Source organism: Myodes glareolus, chromosome 5, assembly GCF_982192425.1.
Source record: "Myodes glareolus chromosome 5, mMyoGla1.1, whole genome shotgun sequence".
NCBI lineage: Eukaryota > Metazoa > Chordata > Mammalia > Rodentia > Cricetidae > Myodes > Myodes glareolus.
Window position 1 is genome coordinate 39541495 of NC_142030.1, and position 21479 is coordinate 39562973.

Below are 21479 nucleotides of genomic sequence, written 5' to 3' on the forward strand. Positions count from 1 at the left end.
TGGGCAGAGTTAGATCATTAGCATGGTAACATAAATCTCAAGGATAACTTCTGGCAACAATGAGTTTTTAACATGTATATGTATTATCTTTCTATCAAAGGATACAATTAAAATTTAAATATATATTCATCTATAGATGTCATATTCATATCACTGTGCTCTCTCCCTGGACCTGCCTCAGACTTAGGGATCATTGTTAAAGATGAGGCAGAAAGAATGATAAGGACTACAGGAAGGGCAGGAGTGATAGGAGTAGCTAATTTTGCAACAATGACTTGGGCTTTGCACAGATGAACTCACAGCAGCTGTGGTTATCGGCACAAGATCAAACCACTCCTACCAGTTGCTTAGGGACTATTGGGAATTAATGGGCGCTAGTGGTGTTTGGTGGTGTGGGGAGTAGTATGTTGTCTGTATTCCAGTGAAAGATCCCACACAGAGAACAAACAGCCAGCACTAACTAGAATTCTGGGGTTAAAAATAAAAAAAAAAAAAGAGAAGGAAATGAAGTCGAGAGTGAGATCTGTTCGAAGGAATCATGGGAGAAATTAGAAGGAAGAGTAGGGATAATATGATCAAGATACAATATAGGAATATCTTAGTGATAAGCAGATTTAAAAACTACTTCAACTAGTGGATTATTGAAGGACCAAGAAAGTATAAGAACCTTCTCCTGAAGTCTGATAGTCTACATGAGGATGGTAGCCATTGTACTGCGGTGAGAGAAACTCTGCCTGGAGCAGAGCTGAGACAGAAGACAGTAGGAAATGACCCTAGAGAGAAGCTCCAACAGAAACTTGGAAGCACACAAATTGTGTACACATCAAGTAAGGAGTGATGGGCTCCCTCCATAGATCTCCCCTGTGCTCTTGACCCATGACTGCAAGCCCAATATGAAGCAGTAGTCAGTAGACTTTAGGCAGGAGGCTGGGGAACAATCTTAAAAAAAAACAACAAAAAAAAACCCCTGTGATATTAAGGGCATTCTGAGAATGAAGGATACCATAAGGATACTGGATCCAGGCTGTACATATCTTTAAATGATGATGCTCCAGGTCAAAAAGCATTATTAATGAAACATATAGTGCCCCCAGTGCTCTCCTCAAATCCTGCTCCCAGTGTGAGACATAACAACATGGCACTAATCTCAGAACTTAGACAGTGAGACTGAGGCAGAAAGATAGGGAATTTCATACCTAGCCTGTTCTATATACAGGGACTTAAAAAAAAAAAAAGAAGTTGGAGGAAAAGGAGAAAAGAGTAATAGGGTAAGAGAACAAGAATCAAACTTTCTGATGAGTAAAACAGAAAAGAAAATTTTAACTTCATGTACACACATATATAGTATATATACACACACATGCACATACACACACTTACACATGTTTAATCTTGATCATCAATTTCACTGGGCGTATATGTGAGGGAATTTCTAGACTACATTCACTCAGAGAGAAAGGAAAGACCCATCCTATATGTATGAGGACCATTTTGCAGGCTCGGGTCTTGAGCTGAAGAAAAGGGAGCAATCAGTTGAGCAGCAGAGTTGGTTGCTTTCCTCTTCCTCACTGAAGATGCAACATGAGCCACTGCCTCACACAGCTGCTGCCAGGCTTTCCTGCTCTAAAACTGGGAGTCGAAATCACCCTCCTTTCCTTAAGATGGTTTTGTCTGCTATTTTGCCACAACAATAAGAAAATTGATTAACACAAATTATTTACTATAAGGACCTCATCAGTGGCATAACCGGTAAGAGACAATCTCAGGATGAAAAGGAATAGTTGCAGGAACTACGCAGCAAGAGTTGCAGCCTCTACCCCGTCCTCGGGTCCCATGAGTAGGGCCATCATGTTGGTGTGACATCAGGAAAAGGACACTGTTCTAGAACATTTAGAGCTCAAGAACATGTAGTGAGCTACTACGATACTGGCTGACCTCATGCCAATATAAAATACAGCATTCATGCCTCTATACTGTGTTTTATTTTCCATTTCAGTCCAGTGTAAGCAAATCTGTATGGATTTGATTAAAGGGTTTTTAAATAGTATTTTTTTTCTAAACCTTTTGCTGTCGACTTCTTCCTTAAAAACTTTGTCTGACCCTTTCTGTCTTTATTCTCAGTGCCTGAGCATCACAATACACAACAAAGGGTTGAGCAGAGGGCGAAGAGGAGGCTACCTCCCAAACATGCCTTTCTCCTGCTTTCCACAGTGCTTGTTCGCTGCTGTTTAGTTTTGAATATTCATACAAAGAAATGAACTTTTTAAAAGCAAATTCTAACCTATTGCCTATCAACAAATGTATCAAAATAAGTAATTTTTTTGTAAAGTCTGGAAGCCTTCATCAGCAATTTGCTTTCAGGAGCAACTTCAAGGCAACAAGAAGCTTATAAATCAAAAGAGCATTTAAAAGGAGAGTTTTTGTTCAAAGAAATAGGCACATCAAAGCAATTGAATAGAAAGTAAGAAGATTTAACTTCTGCAAAGCAATATTATCCTTTCTGAAATGAAAACCTTGGACACACAAAATGCGAATAGAAATCAAATCCCACATTAAATTTTATTACTTAGAGGTGACTCGCTATGTCAGTTACGAGATGACATTTCAAAATAATTCCAAAAAATCATGTCCAGATAGATGATATTTGTTCATGCCACAAACGAAAATTCTGTCTACAACCTTTGCTCCTATATTATGAGGAAGTAAATATTGACATGCACACCACATTGTGTTTCAAACACAACACTGATTTTTTTTTAAGTATGTTTTAATCAGAGAGAAGCAGGATGAGGAAGAGAATTAAATTAATTGCTGTTTTGACAGGATTTTGTCTTTTCGTTCCTTCCTGGCTTCTTGGTTTCTTTTCCCAGTAAAGCATGCTGGCTTAATGAACACTGGAGCAAGTCCTGAGAAACTGTAATGTTTTAGTTCTCATTTCTATGCACCTTCTTCCCAAATTGGATAAGTTGCCTGCTTCATTTTCTGTGTCTTTATTTGGAGTATTTTCTGTTAGATGGTCAATATTTTTATTGTCATTACAACAGACACAGATCACAGTTGTTGTCTTGCATACCTCCTTTTCCATTCTTTCCTTACACTGGTTAGAACTCCAGTATTAAGTTCATATTTTTAGGATGGTATTTAACCTTCTTCATGATACTTTATTAGAAATTATGAATTACTTTTTTTTCCTTCTTAAAACATTATATGTTAGATATTTTAACCTAATTTTAATTCAATTTTTTTATATTGCTTCTGTGCTGTATTCTTTATTGATTTTTACATCTGGGCCGCTAAACACTGTGAATAGACAAATGAGATGCTTTTATTTCCCTTTACTTGTTTTGCTATGCATTTTCCTGGGAGATCCCTGTCATATGGAAAGACAGACAGCCTATATGATCTGTCTATGGGCAGTTTCTACAGGAAATCTCTACAGGAAGCTTCCTGACTTGCCTCCACTGGAACTTTTCCTTAGCTGAGATTGTTAGCAGTTTATATGCTACTTTCAGTTTACCCCAGAGGTTTCCATTCTGGGTTCACAACTGCAAACCACAGTTGGACATTTATGGGTTACCCAAGGAAGTCCCTTCAGCACGTGGTATAACCGTGGGCATTGGGTGGTTTATTCTAGAGCTTTTTGCACATACTGGCATCCATTTGGACTAATGGATTAATGTTAAAATTAATGTCCAGATCCTCAGGTACAATTCCAAGAAGATTTTGTTAAATGTTTGCTCTCCTTTGTTACTTCTCTTTCTTCTTTCTTTTCTCCTCTCTTTCTTTCAAGACTACATTGCGTGATACAGATATATTGAACAGATTTTATCACCAAGAGTTGGAATGTCCGCTTTCAGGAATGTTTTCTTCAAGAACTTATGTCTACATATTGTATCATGGCCTTGAGTAGCATCATCTATGATTTCCTTCAGCCTGTGTCTACCACATATGCCAAGAGCTGTGTGCACAGGATAAGGTACTGTGGTCATTCTGGTACCTGAGGGATTGTTAATAGAACCCATAACATTCTTCTGATTTCATGACATAGACTGTTTTCATTTACTCCAATTTTTATTATTGATGTGCATCTGATTGGATTGAGGTGGGTGTGATTTCTTTCATTTGCCACCATATGACTTTATTTTTTCCTTCCATTCACAGCACTAAAAAGGCAACTCTTTAACAAAATCAACATAGTTGATTATCTCATACTTTCTCTGTGCATACACAGTGTAGGAAAGTTAGGATTCCACTAGTTTCTCATGCTGAAACATTTCCCCTACTGTCCTGTGGTACTTTATTTAGCCACCTGCTACAGGTTGTATCTGGTGAAGGGAAAATGGACATCTGTAGATTGCAGACCTGACCTTTTTCAGTGAGGTGCAGAAGGAGGGCAATCAAGAACTACCAGATGCTTGTGCCTTAAAATGCTGGAACTGTGACTATTTGCTTCCATGAGTTTTTAATGTGAATACAGAGATGAAACTGAACCTTACCCTATTTTGTACTGAGCAGTTATCTAGCTGGTCACATTTCTCAAATTTTCTTATTATTGAGAGGGCAATTTGTATTCACTGAAATACATTGTTCTGTCTAGAGATATTCCCTTTCATGTTCCAGCACTTACGCAAACACATCTTTAATTGTTGACCTGGTCATTTTCAACGAGGAGAACAAATTTTAGTTTGACTTTTAAATCCTAAAATGCTCTTTAAGATCTGCTTTCTGACCAGCAATTCAGCAAACTTTCTCATCTTGGAGTGTCATCCATGGCTCTGCCTTACACTGAGCATCAAAGATGCTTGAAAAGCACAAATCCAGGCAAGTTACTGGGGCATAAAAGTCAACCTCAAATATGACAATGAAAGCAGAATCAATCTTGTAACCTTCAGCAATCTTCCTTCCACCCCAACTGCAGTAAATCAAAGCTACTTCGTTTCAGCTAGGGTATGACAAACCATTGGAGATGAAATAATTGTCATTCATGTGTGATGTGTTGGCCAACTTCACTACTCTATAGTATTAACATACAAAAAATAGATTAAAAAATATTACACTTCTGGAAAGAAAGATATTAAACAAAACTAGCCAAACTCAAACCTGCAAATGAAAACAATTTACAATTTAAATTCAGTAAGGAAAAGAATTAGATAAAAATCCATTTGGTAAGAAATTAAATATATGCAGTCTACTAGAAAAAAATAGAAGTTCTTCCTTCAGTAGGTCTATGAAAGTGTTTCTGTCTACCAAATTGCTGTTTCTCAAATATTCAAATGCATAAAAATATTTCCTGTGTGAGTATCTTGGCACACACACACACACACACACACACACACACACACACACCACTTTCTCAGGTGTAATGCAAGCAGTTCCTTTAGCTCTTTGTTCAAAGCCATAAATAATAAAGGAATTACAACGAGAATAACAGAATAAACTAAGAGAAAGAAAGGTTGAAATACAGTTTGGTGCTAATGAACTTTCTTAGAACTAAGAGTCTTGTTATGATGAACTAAGCTTGTATCCCTCTGGCCCTCAAAACCTGTGCTCTCATCCTCCTATTGTCACACCTGAGGCCCCCCTACCCCGACTGCCTGTTCTGAAGCTCACATATGGTTTTTTTTCTTTTTTTTCTGCATGAATATTTTTCTACTTATATCACTTAGTTTAAACTAGGAACACGATTTTCTTCTAAAACGTATTTGATTTCCTGAACTGACACATTCCTTTTGGTCCTCTTTAGAGTGGCAGGACAAGGAGTTCTTAGAATATCTGTTGGAACAGTGCTTGGACCACAGCTACTCAATGAATGAATGACCACACCCTAACTCTCCTCATCCCACATTCTTTTTCATGTATTCCTATAGCTTCTGGGTGCTTACTTGATATTTATGTAATTTTTAATAGAATGCATTTTCTTGTAACTATCATTTTATTTGCTTTGTGGGGACAGGATTTATATATTTCCTTTGTAAATGGCAGACGTTTGAGTTTAGTGTCTCATAAAAATAGTCTATGTATTCTTTACATTTAGCAAACCAATATGCAGTACATAAATTTTGGCATATTCAAGCAATTCTATGAAGTAACTAGAAAGACAAATTTGAATAATCCTGGATCACCACAGAATCCTCACTAAGAAGTATCTCACATCAGTATATAAAATTACAGTCAGATGTGTGGTTTCTTTCTCTTTGGCTTCCTCTTCCCCCTCAAATTTTATGACCACTTAAGGTCTTGGAACCTTTGATAACTTTAAATAATAAACAACAAGATGTGCTTACTTTATGCTTTAGGTTGATCCCAATAAAATTTGTTTTTTGACATTTAGTAACAATTTTGAAGTATCAAAAAGCAAGAAACTTAATCCAGAAGTGCTGCTGAGAAGGAAGTCTTTGGTAAATGGCTAAGATTAGCCCCATTCATAAGTGTCAAGCTCTGATGACTTGCTTCAAGCCCCACCATTATACAGCAATTTCTCAGCCATCCTTTCACAAGCAACTTATCAGAACCAAGGAATCTGGTAAAGGCTCAAGCAAGAGGCAAGGCTTTTTGGCATTATTGCTTTGGGAATAAGAGGCTATCCTTTGCTGTAGATTTTTCACTGTAGCTGAGTTCTATTGCTATTACATATTCGGGAATTATTTCCCTAGTTCAAAACAGTTTCTCGCTGCCAAGTCTCCGTTCCTCTTCCCTAGGTAAACGCAGAGATCTGCCTTCCTGCAATTATCTCTATCCCCAGGCATTTCATCAGTATTTAGGCAAAGAGCATCCCATTGAATACACAAGTGGAGGGAGCCATTATGGTGCTAGCAAGAAATCTAGCACTAGAGAAATTCCCAGGAATCCATAAGGATGATCCCAGCTAAGACCCTAAGCAATAGTGGAGAGAGTGCCTGAACTGGCCTTGCCCTGTAGTTAGATTGATGACTATGTTAAATGTCATCATAGATCCTATATCTAGAAACTGATGGAAGCAGATGCAGAGAACCACAGTGGAACATTGGACTGAGCTCCCAAAGTCCAGTCAAAAAGAGGGAGGAATGAGAAAACAAACAAAGAGGTCAAGACCATGATGGGGACATCCACCAAAACAGCATTCCTGAGCTTATGCAAGCCTTCCAACTCCAGCCTGACAGCAAGGGAACCAGCATAGGGTCAAACTAGGCCCTCGATATGTGGGTGACAGTGAATGGTTGGGGCAGACTGTGGGGCCACATGTGGTAAGACCAGGACTTATCCCTGCTTCATGTTCTGGCTTTTTGGAACCCATTCTCTCTGAAGAGATATCTTTCTCAGACTAGATTAAAGGGAGGCTTGGTCCTGTCTCAAAGCAATATTCTAGGCTTGGTTGACTTCCCATGGAAAGCCTTACTCTCCTTGAGGAGTAGATGGGGGATGGGATGGAGGTGGTGGTGAAGGTGGAAGGAGCAGGACAAGGGGAGGGTATGGGAAATGAATTTGGAGTGTAAAATGAGAAAAGATAGGTTTTATTTTAAATAAAATTAAAAAAATAACTGACATGCCCAGGAAAAAAAAGATATTCACAGATATCTAAAAACATAGAATTAGTACTTGCCCAAAGCTGCTGCTCTGGTTTTACTCCAAGACAAGAATGGTTCATAATAGCATTGGCCTGAACTGATAATTTAGAGGCCTGGGTCTCTTCTTTGCTTAGAGCAGTAAATCTAACTCCAGACCTAGGTCTGTAGACATTACAGTGTTTGGTATATGTGCTATCTGATCAAGAGCCATCAGCTTCTGTCTGACTGTTTAGGTAGGTTACCTGGTTACCTAGTATCCTCTACGTATACTGGGAGAAAAGTGGTGCTCTGATTTAAACAATCTGTGCCCTCTTCATAATTTTATTGAAAATAAACCTTTTAGCTCTAACTAACCACCTAAAAATGCAGCATAGCATATTGACTTTTACCTTTTAGAATTACCAGATGATTTAATGATTTAATTTCTTTCTTAATTGACTTTCTCCATTAAGGAGATCATTGGACATGTACTAGCCACTCCCATGGGTCTCTCTCTCTCTCTCTCTCTCTCTCTCTCTCTCTCTCTCTCCCTCTCTCTCTCTCTCTCTCTCTCTGTGTGTGTGTGTGTGTGTGTGTGTGTGTGTGTGTGTGTGTGTGCGTGCGTGCATGTGTGAAGAAACTCTCATCTGATTTTCAATGGGCCACAAGAATTCGGCCCTGGAACCTGCTAGGGTTGGGGAATTGTTGGGTTTAGGGTATATATGACTCTGAACATTTGTAATGGGTAGAATTAAGAACGATTAAAACTAAGAACAGAGTAGAATTAAGAACAATATAGAACAAGGGAGAACAAAAAGAATAAAGAATTATGGATAGACAGAACCTGTTGTGTGTAGACGTCTTTACGCTAAGATTGTTAGTTCCCTTTAGCTATCCATGTTGTCCTTAACTGAACTCTGTTAATGACTGAATATTGGTGGCTCTATGAAAGGAAACAATCAGTAGATATCAGTCTATACATTCTCATCCCCTTTCTCTCACTAAGGAATGGTGTGCTCCACCCTGGGACTCAAGAGTAAAAAGGCTGTCACCAGCTGTGAGCCCTAGGACTTGAATCAGGTCTGTTAGCCAAAATCAATCTCTCTCTCTCTCTCTCTCTCTCTCTCTCTCTCTCTCTCTCTCTCTCTCTCATTACAACTTACTTCATTTGTAGTAGTGTGTAACTGACAACAGAATACAAATAAAGACCCCAAATATAGTAGTTGCTCCATTCTCTGACAGTGCATGTGCAGTACAAAGATGCTTAATCCAAATTCGTGAGGAAACAACATACCAGCCTGTATCACAGTCAGGTTTGACACCATAAATAATTTCTCCTTTTTTTAACTTTTATTGATTCTTTGTGGATCACATTCCAACCCCACTTATTTCACCATACCCCGCCCTAACCAAGTTCTTCCCAGGAGAAAAAAAATAGCCTAGGAGGGCCCGAGATTCAGATGACAATTGGGCACTTGCTTTTGAGTCTCCCACTTTCCATGAAGAGTTGACTATTTTACTCCCAAGTTACTAGAATTACATTATTTTCGTGACATCAGAGGCTCACACAGAATCGTACACACAGATTCAGAAACACTAAAATTCATAAGACCTTGAAGATTAATAATGAAAATGCCAGCAGAATGATTGGAATGAAGGTAAGTGGGTGGGAGAGTGGGTGTAGTTGTTATTCCATTGGCTCACTTTAAGAGCTAACCACGCCCACCCTAGCCACTTTGGACCTCCCCCCGCCGCCATCTTCCTCTCTCTCTCTCTGGTGCAATTGTGTGTGTGTGTGTGTGTGTGTGTGTGTGTGTGTGTGTATGTCTTTATTTTATGTTTGTCTATATCTCCCCTTTTTAAGTAATAAATGTCTAGCTTTATATATAGCCTTATGTCCATTTACTCTGCCGTTCACCGTATCCAGCCGCCTGACTCTGCCGCTCGCCCAGGGACCCTGTACTGCTCCGGCGGCAGCTTCTGCCTGGCTTGCAGGCCACCCGGGCCATCATATCATCATTATTTTTTTAAAAGAACAAAAGTAGTATTGCAAGGTAAGAAGAAACCTGGGCAGGATTTCCTTTGGATATGTGAGAATAAAGTTCCTAAAAATTGAAAATAAAAAGAATAATGAAGCTTCCGTTTGAAACATATTTTCTGTAGATGAAAAGTAGGTTTTTGAGTGTTCAGAACAGCCTTTAGTTGGTGGGTTATGGGACCTGGAGTTCACATGTAGGGCACCAGAGATAGAACTTTAAGGATCATGTTCATTTTCATCCCTTCTCTACTTCCTGATTTGCTGTCATATTGTGCTTAGTCAGATGACACTGGCACCAATGTAAACTTGTCCACTTACACCACTATGAACTTTGCCATGTCTTCTGTAGCATGGTGGGAGACCCTGGAACTCTGGACCAATTAAGTTTCTCCTGGTAAGTTGCTACTGTGATACATTCTGTTATAGGGCCAAGTAATGCGCCTAACACCTAAGTCATGTATGAACATGTGAGAAGCATTATTTTACATACTGTATCTAAGGTAGTTTGCCTGATACGGGACTCTGCTTCCTGAAACATTGCTTTCCTCATTGCACCAATTAGCTAACATTAGGATGTGAAGCCAAACTGCCACCAAAGAATGAAATGCAGTTACCACTTCCATTAGGGATAAAAGAGAGAGACCTCTAGGTTATGCATACTTTTTAGTCCAGTTAGATTCTTCTGGGTCCTTTTTGTAAAAAACTAGTGCCGTGCAGCTGCTTCGCTTATTTGTATGTTCCTTTGTGCAATACAGAGACTATTCTTTCCCCATACTAGCTAATGAATCATGGCTCTTGGCTTAAAAGAACTTTGACCTGAAATTGGATTCTCACCTCCTTCCTTAGAGGATTTATAAAGCTCATAAACCATTGTCCATTTGGGGAAAAGAAGACTACATTGTAAATCTGTAGGCTGTGAACTATCAATGACTATTCTGAGTGCAACAGCAAGTTACAAGAATACATTGTAAAACTCTGCTCAATATGAGCAAGTCCTGAATGGAGTCATCACCACAGGGCAAGCTGGGATTACAAAGAGCAAGTAAAGCTCACCTTCATTACTTGTGTGATTGTAACATTAACTGAGAATAGAAAAATGTAAAGTAGATACTGCCCCCGTATTTACTATGTCACTATAGACAAAAGTAATGTATCAGCTCTATCCTTTAGAAGGAAATATGTGGCTTGCTGTGTATGAATCAATTAGCCAAGCATGCATGATGGAATGATTTCTACCTTCTTAGAAGTATTTTTATTTCATTTCTGTTTTCTAATATCCTAATTTTTTCTTCTGTTGAAAGAAAATCTCAACACCCTGGCTTCCTCCCTGTCAGAAGTCAAAAGAATCATAGTCTCTCAAACCTTTATTAAAACAGCTACAAATGAAGCTATTGCCAAAGTCTCACCTAATAATACCACTCACACTCTAGTAAAAAAAAAATAGAAGCGGTAATATTGATCTCAATGTGTTTTTATTTTGTTGTGTTTGACTGTTTGGAGAGACATAAAGATGAAATAAGATGACAAGCTCAAAAGAATAATGTTAGATATGTAACAAAGTCACATCATATGGTTCCTATGTTGAACACATTAGGAGAATGTGTCAAACTGTTACAGGAATACTATGGGGGCCAAGTAATTCCACTGAAAGAAATGGGTGCGTGTACATAAGCAGAATACTGAAAGGCACATTTATAACAATGGAGGACAGAACCAACTTGGCTCAAAGTCTATTTCTGGACACAGTAAAAACTGGGACAGAGTGAGAAGAGACACAATTCCTTGCTGCCTGTAATTGGTGGTTGTATGATGTCCTATGTCATGAACAGTCTAGAAACACTCCAATTATGTCAGAGACTGCTCAGACTGATTTTTCCACCCTGAAAATATCTTCCGGGAGAGGCTCCAGTTTACATCTTGGGATAATGCTTGGTTCTTTTCAGTCAGTACAAAGATGATGATCTACTGAATAAAACACTTCCAAACAGTTAAGTGCATCACAGCCTATATTCCTCTTGTATTTCTGCTTATGCTTATTATATATTAAGCTGTAAATATCATTAATTACTGACATTACACTAATATATATTAATGCTGAATCATCCCCAATGAAATTGTATTTATTTTTATGATCATGTTACATGAGTACCTGTTTTATAGAAAACAAATATTCTAAAAACAGAAAGTTAGAAAGGGATGTTTTGGGGCAAACAAAACTGTATCTGACACAGTGTAATTGGTCACTGATTCAGACTGTCAGAGCTGGTGGATGGAGGTTTTGATTAATCCTTTGGAAGTGTTAAAACTTCCTTACTATTTGTGAAAGGTTGATGGGTTACTTGGGATGCTACTTCCATGAAGAGAGCACTGATGACCTTCACAGCAGTCATTGGATGAATGGTAAATGTGACAACATAATTTTTTTCTTATTTTGTCTTTCATATTTTCTTTGGAGTGGGAGCACACTCAATGTAAACAACACCATCATACTAATGAACCGTGGGAATGCTTTACTCTTCTAAGAATTACTCTTCTAAAGTGCAGAATGGGGTTTAAAGCTTTAAAAAGTTACTCTGTTAATTTTATTGTGTTATGCCCATTATCTATCTATCTATCTATCTATCTATCTATCTATCTATCTATCTATCATCTATCCATTCTTCCATCCATCCATACATATATACATCTATCTATTTATCTGTCTAGTTTTTGAAACAGGGTCTAGCTGTTGTGGCAATCACTATGTATACAAGTTTGGATTTGAACACACAGAGATCATCCTGTTTCAGCCATCTCACTTCGGGGATTAAAGGTATACACCACCTTGTCTAACGTTCTGTTAATTTTAACATTTAGCAACATGATAGGCTCTTGGAAGATATTAGATAACTTTTGGATTAGATTTTTTTAAAAAGCACCTTAAGATGGGATCCAGCAAAACTTTTTCCACAGAACAATTCTCTTTCAGTAATTCAAAGTAACTTCAATGCCTGATGTGAGGGCAACAGCATAAACAGGGGTTCTTGTGGTGAGCAAATCCTAGATTGTCTGTCTTTCTACAGAATCTATATTCTAATTCTCAACAGTCTAATTGCCTATGCGTTTCCAGAGGGAAATACACTGGATAGATATATAGCTAAATATTAACAAAAACTCTGGAAAGATAGTCCAGGGATTTATGTAGAGCTGGATATTCATCTTGGAGTGTATTTTGTAAAATGTGTCAGAATGTACTGTAGGTTTCCATGTAGATCTCATGTCCTGTCTTGAATCTTCAGAGTTTTTGTCATCGAAATTTCACCATGTGCCTTATATATACAATTAAAATATAAATGGTGTCAGGCATGGTGTCATGAATGCAATACAAACACTGGAGAAGCTGAGATTGGAACATAGAAAGGTTGAATCCACCATGGGCTATGCTTTGAGATTGATACAACCTCTCCTCTCTCTTTTTCCCACTTTGTCCACCCCCAGTAGGAAAACTGGGAGTGGTAGTTATGATTTTATCTTACAAAGATGTGCTAAGTGTTTGAACACATAGAACATACATGATTGTCTCTTATGTAAACTAGAACAATTTTGTCATAGTTATTACTTGTATCTGAAAATATTTGATTAACATAAATGTTTAATGGAACTTTGTGTTTCTAATTGTTGCTGCTTAATGGAGGGGCAACATTTAAAACAAAGCAGTTCTCATGGGTCTGAATTGCAGCTCTGGGCCACTGCAGTGAATTATGCCCATCACTGGAAATTTATTACTGCTGTAATTACTGATCTTTATTGGAAAGACAAGAAAGCAGGAAAAATATGATAATTCTGAAGATCTTTTTGTGGTTTAAGTGAAAATCATGTGTATGTCTTCAATAAATATTACATTAATCCTCCCACAAAGCTTCTTCCAAATGGAAGGAAGTATCCAAGATTCCGAAGAAAATGACAACAGCAGAGATACCTAACAATGAAATAGTTAAAATCTATCCAACTGAGTTGAAGGGTGGTTTGGTTATTAACATGCTAACTATAAAAAAACATGAGAATCTGAATTTGGACCCCTAACACACATATTAAAAATCCAGGGATAGTGATATGCATTTATAATCCAACAATTATGGAGGTAGACAGTAAGATTCCTCAGAACATGTTGGCTGGCTAGTTCAGCTTAATTTGAGATTTCTAGGTCAGTGATGGACTTTGATTTGAAGAAGGTTGCCAGTACCTTTAACATGGCACTAAAGGTTGACTTGGACTCCATAGTTGGTACCCATGTATCCACATACATTCTCACCCTTCAACCTACACACAACACACGTAACCTATTCAATTATCAGAGTGAGGAGACTCTGTATTAAATGGAAGAAAATATTTTTATACTGTATCTCTAACAGATTGTTAATAATCAAAACACACAAAGAAATAGAAAATTATAGAAATAAAAGACAATCATATTCAAGGTAGACCACGGAGCTACATAGACATTTCTCAAAAGAATGTGTGCAAATAGCTAACAAGTATGAGGATAAAATGTCTAATATGACTAAAAACACTATGAGGTAGTACCTGATTCTAGTGAAGAGTGGCTTTTCCCAAAAAAGAGGAATTAAAAGTCTCAGTGAAGTTGTAGAGAAAAGAGGAATCTTGCCCACCATTGATGGGAATTTAGTACAGGCATGAAACTAGAGGCAACTGCTTTAAGAGAAATCAGTTAAGCACATGATGACAAGTACCACACTGTCTTATTCAGATGAAGAATCTAAAGTTAAGCTCATGTAATTAAAGACCTGAAAGAAGGTTCCCAGGGACCATGAACAAGGGGATGAAGGGATAGGAGATGCTGGCCAATGGGCACTGAGTTATAAGTAGACGGTCTGAAGATGTTTTGATGTACTATATTCAGTTGAGTAACTGAAAATAACAATAATAAGATACATTTTTTGTAAACCCAGAAAAAACAGTCTGAAGGTGTTTACTCCATACCATAATGAGTGCAGAGCCAAGTTCAGCCAAATTTTTACATCATATATTACATTCAAATCCATACATTTATGTACTTTTATGATTTTATTTGTGTTCAAATACATTTAAATTCACATAAAACTGAATGTTTTAGTTTTGATTACTCACAAAAGAATAAAAGTAAAATTTTAAAAGTTGCCTTTTGCAAAAAAATTTTTATTGATTTCTGCACCAGAAAGCATGTGGAATGCTAAAGTATAGAATATACTGATTTAAAAATTCCTAGGAACCCATAATTTGGGTGGGTTAATTAAAGTCTCCAAATTTCAGTTTCCTCCACCATAAGCTGACAATAATTAAGTGTTGGTAATAAAAGAGGAAACATAAACATATGTTTAGTACAATATTTAGAGTTTTAAGTCACTGTTTAACAAAGAGGCTCTGTTAGAATTTTAAATATGGCCCTGAATTTAAAAGAAAACCCATTTTTACATCTCTGATTCTTGTCAACACTATAGCTGACCTTTAAACTTTTCTGTTCTCTCTTTTAGAATCTTCATTGTAAGATGCTATTTCTATCTGTGTATCCAGGTTTTTAAAACTATCTATAGACCGAAAAGGGTCATATCAAGTCAGAAAGAAAGAGGGCAGGAGTATAAACTATTTCATTTCACGTCACTCGCACAAGTGAGGGACTACACTGCCATCATCTATTGAAGCAACTCTCGTGGAAAGGAGGACAGAATGCGCACAGCCTAGTGCACTCATTCTCTGAACATCATACCAAAGAGCATCCAAATGAACCAACCATTCTGTTGTTCATCTCCAAAACACAGCAGCTCCTGGAAATAGAATATAAAAGCACAGTACATTTAGGAAAGACTGATGAGCATTTGTCAAATGCAGTGGGGGGGCATAGTATTTAAGAAGGTTCAGGAAGGTGATGGTTGTTATCCATGAAAAGGATTAAAGCAGCAGGAGAAAGGGTCAACATATATGATCTGAGAGGTGACATACACTAGCTCAGGCATCTTCAGCGAAAGTCCCCTCCTTTGATCCTGACAAAAGTTCATTCCTCTTACCCCCATCCCATCTGCAACAAACCCAGTAATGTGGCAGTAATCCACAATAAACTGAATCCTGAAGAAAGGCAGCTGCATGCACTAGGGTTTGTTTTGTTTTAAGATAGACTTACAAAAACTTTCTAAAGTTATTATGTACATGTGAGTTCGGTAGGGACTTATTTTATAGGTTCTTTTTACCACATTCTAGGGCACACATCCTCATCACAACAACCACTGTGGCCCTGCTGGTGACATCTTTCCTTCATTTTCTCAAGTAAATGCTAAGTAATGTGATTTTATTTTCAAAATACACAGGCAAGGGTACCCATCTGACCAACTCTGCATTACCTATGGGAGAAAAAAGAACAGGGAGATTATATCCCATTGTGGGATTTTAGTCAATAGATGAATGCAAGGATCAAGTTGAAAGAAAGGGGGAAAAGGCAGAAGAGACGGAGAGGAAAGATGCAGAATGAAAACATGGAGGGTACTGGAGAAACACTTATTTCCTGAGCATGAAGCCACTCCGAAGAGATCATGAGCTGCAAATTAAACAATTCTTCAGCAAGAATTTTGACAAGGAAATTTCATTAGGGATTTAAATCTCGATGGAAGCTCAAGTTGCTGCATTAAGATATGAAAATTGTGCAAATATTGTTCCTTAGAATGATGTTTGCCGCAGGTCATTGAGTTTCAGTCAATGAAATTTAGAGTGATAAATGTCCTGTTGAAAATAGCTAGCAGAGGAAAGGTTCCAGGAGAGGGAGAAAAGAGCCCATCAGTTGGAAGCTTAGGCCCTTAAGTCATTTAGAAGAGAAGTGAGACTTGGGTGTTAACTGGCTATGTGACCTTGAGTTAGTGTATTTTGCATCTCTGCAGTCTAATTTCCACATCCATAAAATGTGAGCAATTTCCAATGCGCTCCCCACTAGTCTGTGATTGTGAAGATTTAATGAAATAATTCAGTCAAAGCCCTTTGGCACAGTTCCTAGCATGCAGAACATCGAATTGCAGACTCATAACGGTAACAATGAAGATAAGGGAGTGGGCTAGAAATCTACCCGGGGCTGATGTTCTCCATCTCTATGTTATACCAAAATCTCCCATGATGCCTTTACTCAGATGAGAATTATGAGACTTAGAAACTGAATACATGTGACATGGTTTATATGGGTAAGCAAAAGTTTTACCCAATAAATCTCAATGTTTTTGTATAACCATATTATTTTTCCTCATTGGTTGGAGGCTTCTCAGAGCAAAATCCCATTGTATTGACATAATATGGTGGATTAACAACTTTGAAGCTACCCAGAAAAGGCTGGTGGAATGAATTAATGATCTCAAAAATAAATGTATAAATGAATGAATCTATGAAATAATATATGACTCATAGTCTCATCTATAGATTCTGGTTTTTTTTTAGTTTTTTTTTTTTTTTTTTAGTTTTTCACTGTGTAGCTATGTATGGAGCCCTGGAACTAGCTCTTGCAGACCAGGCTGGCCTCCATCTTACAGAGATCCACCTGCCTCTGCCTCCCGAGTGCTGGGATTAAAGGTGTGTGCTACCACCTCCTGGCACATCTATAGATTTTTAATGTGTGAAAGTCTCTAATTTTGATTTCATGAAATTCTAACATTTGACTCTTATAGACATATAAATTTTTACCCAAACATTGAGTAACAGGAAAATGAGTTTATATAATCCCATAACCCCAAATCCAAAATACCTCCCTTGAGCAGAGCACTGTATTTATTTTCTAACCATATATTGCAGAATGCTAATTTTTGCAGTACTACGTAACTAAATTTCTGTTTCATGATGTCATATGATTGAAACATTTCAGGCATTTGTCATTCTGGAGGAAAACAAGGTATAAGATGTTTCAAAGAGAAGCTTGTTGTGAGTTATGCCTAGGATTTTCTTTCCCACCGCTGCTACAAGAAATAATCATATGAACCTTAATCTTAGCCATGAAGGCACATAGGGATTTTTTTTCCTCTGAGAAACACATAGTCACTAATGTGGGTCATATACTTTCAACATCTGCACTGATAAAATTCGCCTCTGCAACTTGAAAGTGTCTGTTATTATGGTCATTGAATTAAATTTCTGAGTCCAATTGGATCACAAAATTTGTTTAGGTACTTTAAAGAGCAATGATTTTACCAACTTTGTATCATATACAAGGCCTTATCTAGAATTCTGTACTTGATAAATATTTTAAAACCACATAGAAAGTTCTGCACTTTTGGAAGAGTGGCTGGTGAGACAGTGGTGGCTGTCACTACCTGAGATAGCCATCAATGGGGAAAGCACTTGCCACAAAGCTGACTACCCAACTTCGCTCTGCAGGACTAACATGGTCTAACTGACTTCCTTAGGTTTTCCTATGCCCTCCAGATGTGCACCGTGGCATAGCATGCATATGTTTACATGAATACATGCATGTGTGTGTATGTAGACACACACACAGAGAATAAAACATATAAACTTAATTTGGGAAAAATGTATTAAAAAGAAGGAAAGGAGAAAAAGAGGTGAGAAAATGAGAAATACAAAAAGAGAGAAAGAATGAAGAATGAAATGCAAACTAGACCCTTAGAAAAACAGTTTTGTGTGGGGTGGAGGAAACAAAGTGCCAAGCTCATCTTGTATGTAAGCTTCCCAATGCTCCAAATGTACGTATGTATCCATGACCAACAAAGGAGCTTTAGACACCAATAAGCTTCAGCTCAAAAAGTCACCACAACTACAAAATAAAGGATATACACACTGACCCCCTAACACCAGGATCTTTTGATCAACTCTAGAGAATGGCACTTCACATTTCACAGAACAGAGATCTGGACTGGTCTCCAGCCTCTTAGCAACCTTCACACTCCTCAAGAGGAGGCAAGTTTGCAAAGAATGACAAGGTGAGCTCCTTGCCAAGGTAAAAACACATTTAAGTGAAATTAAAGAAAAAAAAACTTCCTTTCTTTAAATAAGTTTACATTTAACCAAGATAATTTGGCTAGAAATTTATGGGACAAGTTGATACATTCGGACAAAACGGTGAGGACAGTCAGACATGTTCTTTGTGTGCTAAAACACAGGTGGACTGAGAAGCTAGCTATAGCCGATACAAAATCCTTCCTAAAACCTTCATGATGCATGTTAGATATATAAAACCATAACATTGCTATTCCAGTTTAGAAAGGTGTGTCATTATCCTCATTGAATTAAATTTTTGAGTCCATCAAAATCCTTCTTTAGTGATGATTCAATTGTAACAGCCGTGGAAAGAGCAAAATAATTACTACAGCTAAAGTAAAATTTTTACTTTTAGCCAGAACTGGTCATTTTCATGAAGAAAGTTACCTTTAAATTCATATACCAACTGAAACTAATAACCAACAGTACTAGAAATTGTAAAAAAAAAGGCCTTCTTTCATGGATTCAAAATAATAATTTTGTTAGTATTATAATCCCTGATATGAAAATAGTGTAGTCAGACTGGAGCTGAGTTTCTGCTGTTTGTTTCAAAACATCTTTAAGTAATTTCATTACACATATTTTCTTCTTTCAGTAAGATAAATGTTAATAAGTTCACCATTTTCACAAATTACCAGACAAAGTCTCAGAAGCAATATGAAAATGCAATTTCATAACATTCTTTAGAGAAATTCTGAACTTTTTTTCTCTCTAGCCTTCTTTGTGCATCAAGTGACATTAGGAGCCAGCCTGGTTCCTATGGCAGGCGGTTGCCTGCGGTTGGTTCCCAGCAGAGCCGCAGGCTGGCCTTCAGCTGAAGGCTAAGTCTCACATGGGAGAGGAACAAGACTGAGTTCATCCTGGTTGTGCTTTGAGCATGGACACCCCCCCACTTTCTAACAGCAGGGTTCAGAGACACAGAAGTGAAACATAACTTTCAGCGGGGTTGAGACCTTCATGCAGGTAAGACCACCTACAACATCCCATTACAGAGAAGAAAAAGGTTTGACCTACTTGGATCCGACAAGATGGAGTCTGTTTTCGGCAGAAACTGATCACAACGGACTCCTTGGTAGCCTTCCTTGCACCTGAGAAAAGGGGATAAATGACAAATATATGCATGTGGTCGAGAAAGACTTGAGACGTCATCAAGCAGACTTAGCACTGACAGTGAGGGGAGAATGGTCTACTTAGCCTTCCGAATTTGACTCAGCCTGTTTCCAACATCTGTGGGCAGATTCTAGATTCCAATTTTGCTCAAAGCAAACAAATACAGCAAAACACCCAGAGGAACACAGATCTACAGTTATAGCTGTAAATGCCACACTCAAAGAACAAATGCACCAACATCTCAGATGCCTCTCTCAGCAGTGCGGATGGTGGTTATCCTATATGGCTGGCACCAGGTGCATGCTGTGTTATTCTGTACTCTGGGTTCTAAATGCATTCAGACACATTTTGCAAGCATCGTGTTTCTTAGAGCACACATTTTATAGCATTATACATCAGTTACAGATTTAGATTCCCTGTATTGTTTCCTTGTATTTTATTGGTTTTCTTCTTTGCTGGTTTCACTTTTTTGAATTTGGTTCCGTTTCTGTCAGTTACTTCCTTGTCAGAAATGTTAACATAGCACCTAGCAGGGTCTGAGGGGCACCTAAGTCTTCCTGTTTGCTCCTTTATATTTAGAAAATATATACAAAGGCAACTATCTTGAGTGAGTACATTGCTGAAGTAGGTACACTCTGGATGCTTTAGTAACGAGGCACATCCAATCCCTGAGTCCTACTTGTTATGCTTGACTCAATCAATTATGGCTGTTTGACCCACTCAGACAACTGCAACACATCTACAGCTGGTTCAAACTACAACTGTAACTAAGGCCCCAAACACAGTCTGGGTAGAGTCTCTTTAAGTGGGAAAGCAGTGTTTGCTGGTCTTGGTGAGGCTTAATTCGTCATGCTTGAACAAAGCAGAGAAGTCACCATTGCCACCTGGGGGATTCTGTCCTACTTACAGAGGGAAAAAATTGGGAGGCTGACATGAAACTCAGGTTTGCAAAACAACCATCTGCTTGTTAGAAATCTATGAAATTGACAGAAGTATTCAAAGAGACGGTCCCACAGGCCCTTGCAAGGAGGACTGTGAATTCTTCACTTGGAGTAGTAGGCTTAGCTTCCTGAGTGTGAGGAAGTATTAGGTGAGGTTTACTGTAACAGGGGTAGCAACACTGAAGGCACACAGGCCATTTTCTACCTTTCATTTTGAGCTAAACTGGAATGCCAGGCTCTCTTCACCACCTTTTAAAATCATGGCACCTCCAAATATATTTGGTGATTGCCCCCTCATAGTCTAAGAACAAAGATTCCTACTATGTGTATACAGATAGCCCAGGGATCGCAGATGCCTACAAACTTATTTGTGCAAGCCCTTGTCTTCACCTCTTTAAAGACAAAATATCTATTGTGCTTGAAATAAAATAGGCGAAATAAATTTTCTAATGGTAAACATTTAGCCAGATGATATTTAGCGCTGAAACATATTTGTGACAAATGAGATAAGGGTTTGTTTCCTGAAAGCTGCCCTGATGCTGCTCTTCACACGCATCTAGAACTCTCCGGGCCATGGAGCGGAGCTTCGGCCCTCATTTCTCCATGACTGTGAATCATGTCCTGCACGGGTGATCAGGCACATACACTTTCTGCGGGTGTCATTTCCAGCCTGTGCAGGAGGGAGGTCTTAATTACCCCTTAACTGCCTGTATGTTTATTTCATGTGAAAATAGTATCCTGGGTGGGATGGACTGCTTTTCAACGGAAATACTGATTTTGATTTTTTTTGTTTGTTTGTTTGTTTGCTTTGCTTTTCACAGCTTCATTGTTCCTTAAAACATGCTATTCCATTTGTGAGTGGAAAACAAA

General features: G+C 38.1%; 1 protein-coding gene across 10 annotated transcripts in view; it reads right to left on the minus strand.

Annotated features, from left to right (window-relative positions):
* Nrg3 (neuregulin 3) overlaps positions 1-21479 on the minus strand; it is a 1014491-nt gene that overhangs the window by 230685 nt on the left and 762327 nt on the right. For all 10 annotated transcript variants that reach the window (XM_085687869.2, XM_085687868.2, XM_085687873.2 and 7 more), the window contains exon 3: positions 19573-19646. In XM_085687869.2, coding sequence (XP_085543995.2) covers positions 19573-19646 — 74 coding nt within the window. The remainder of the gene's footprint in view (positions 1-19572; positions 19647-21479) is intronic.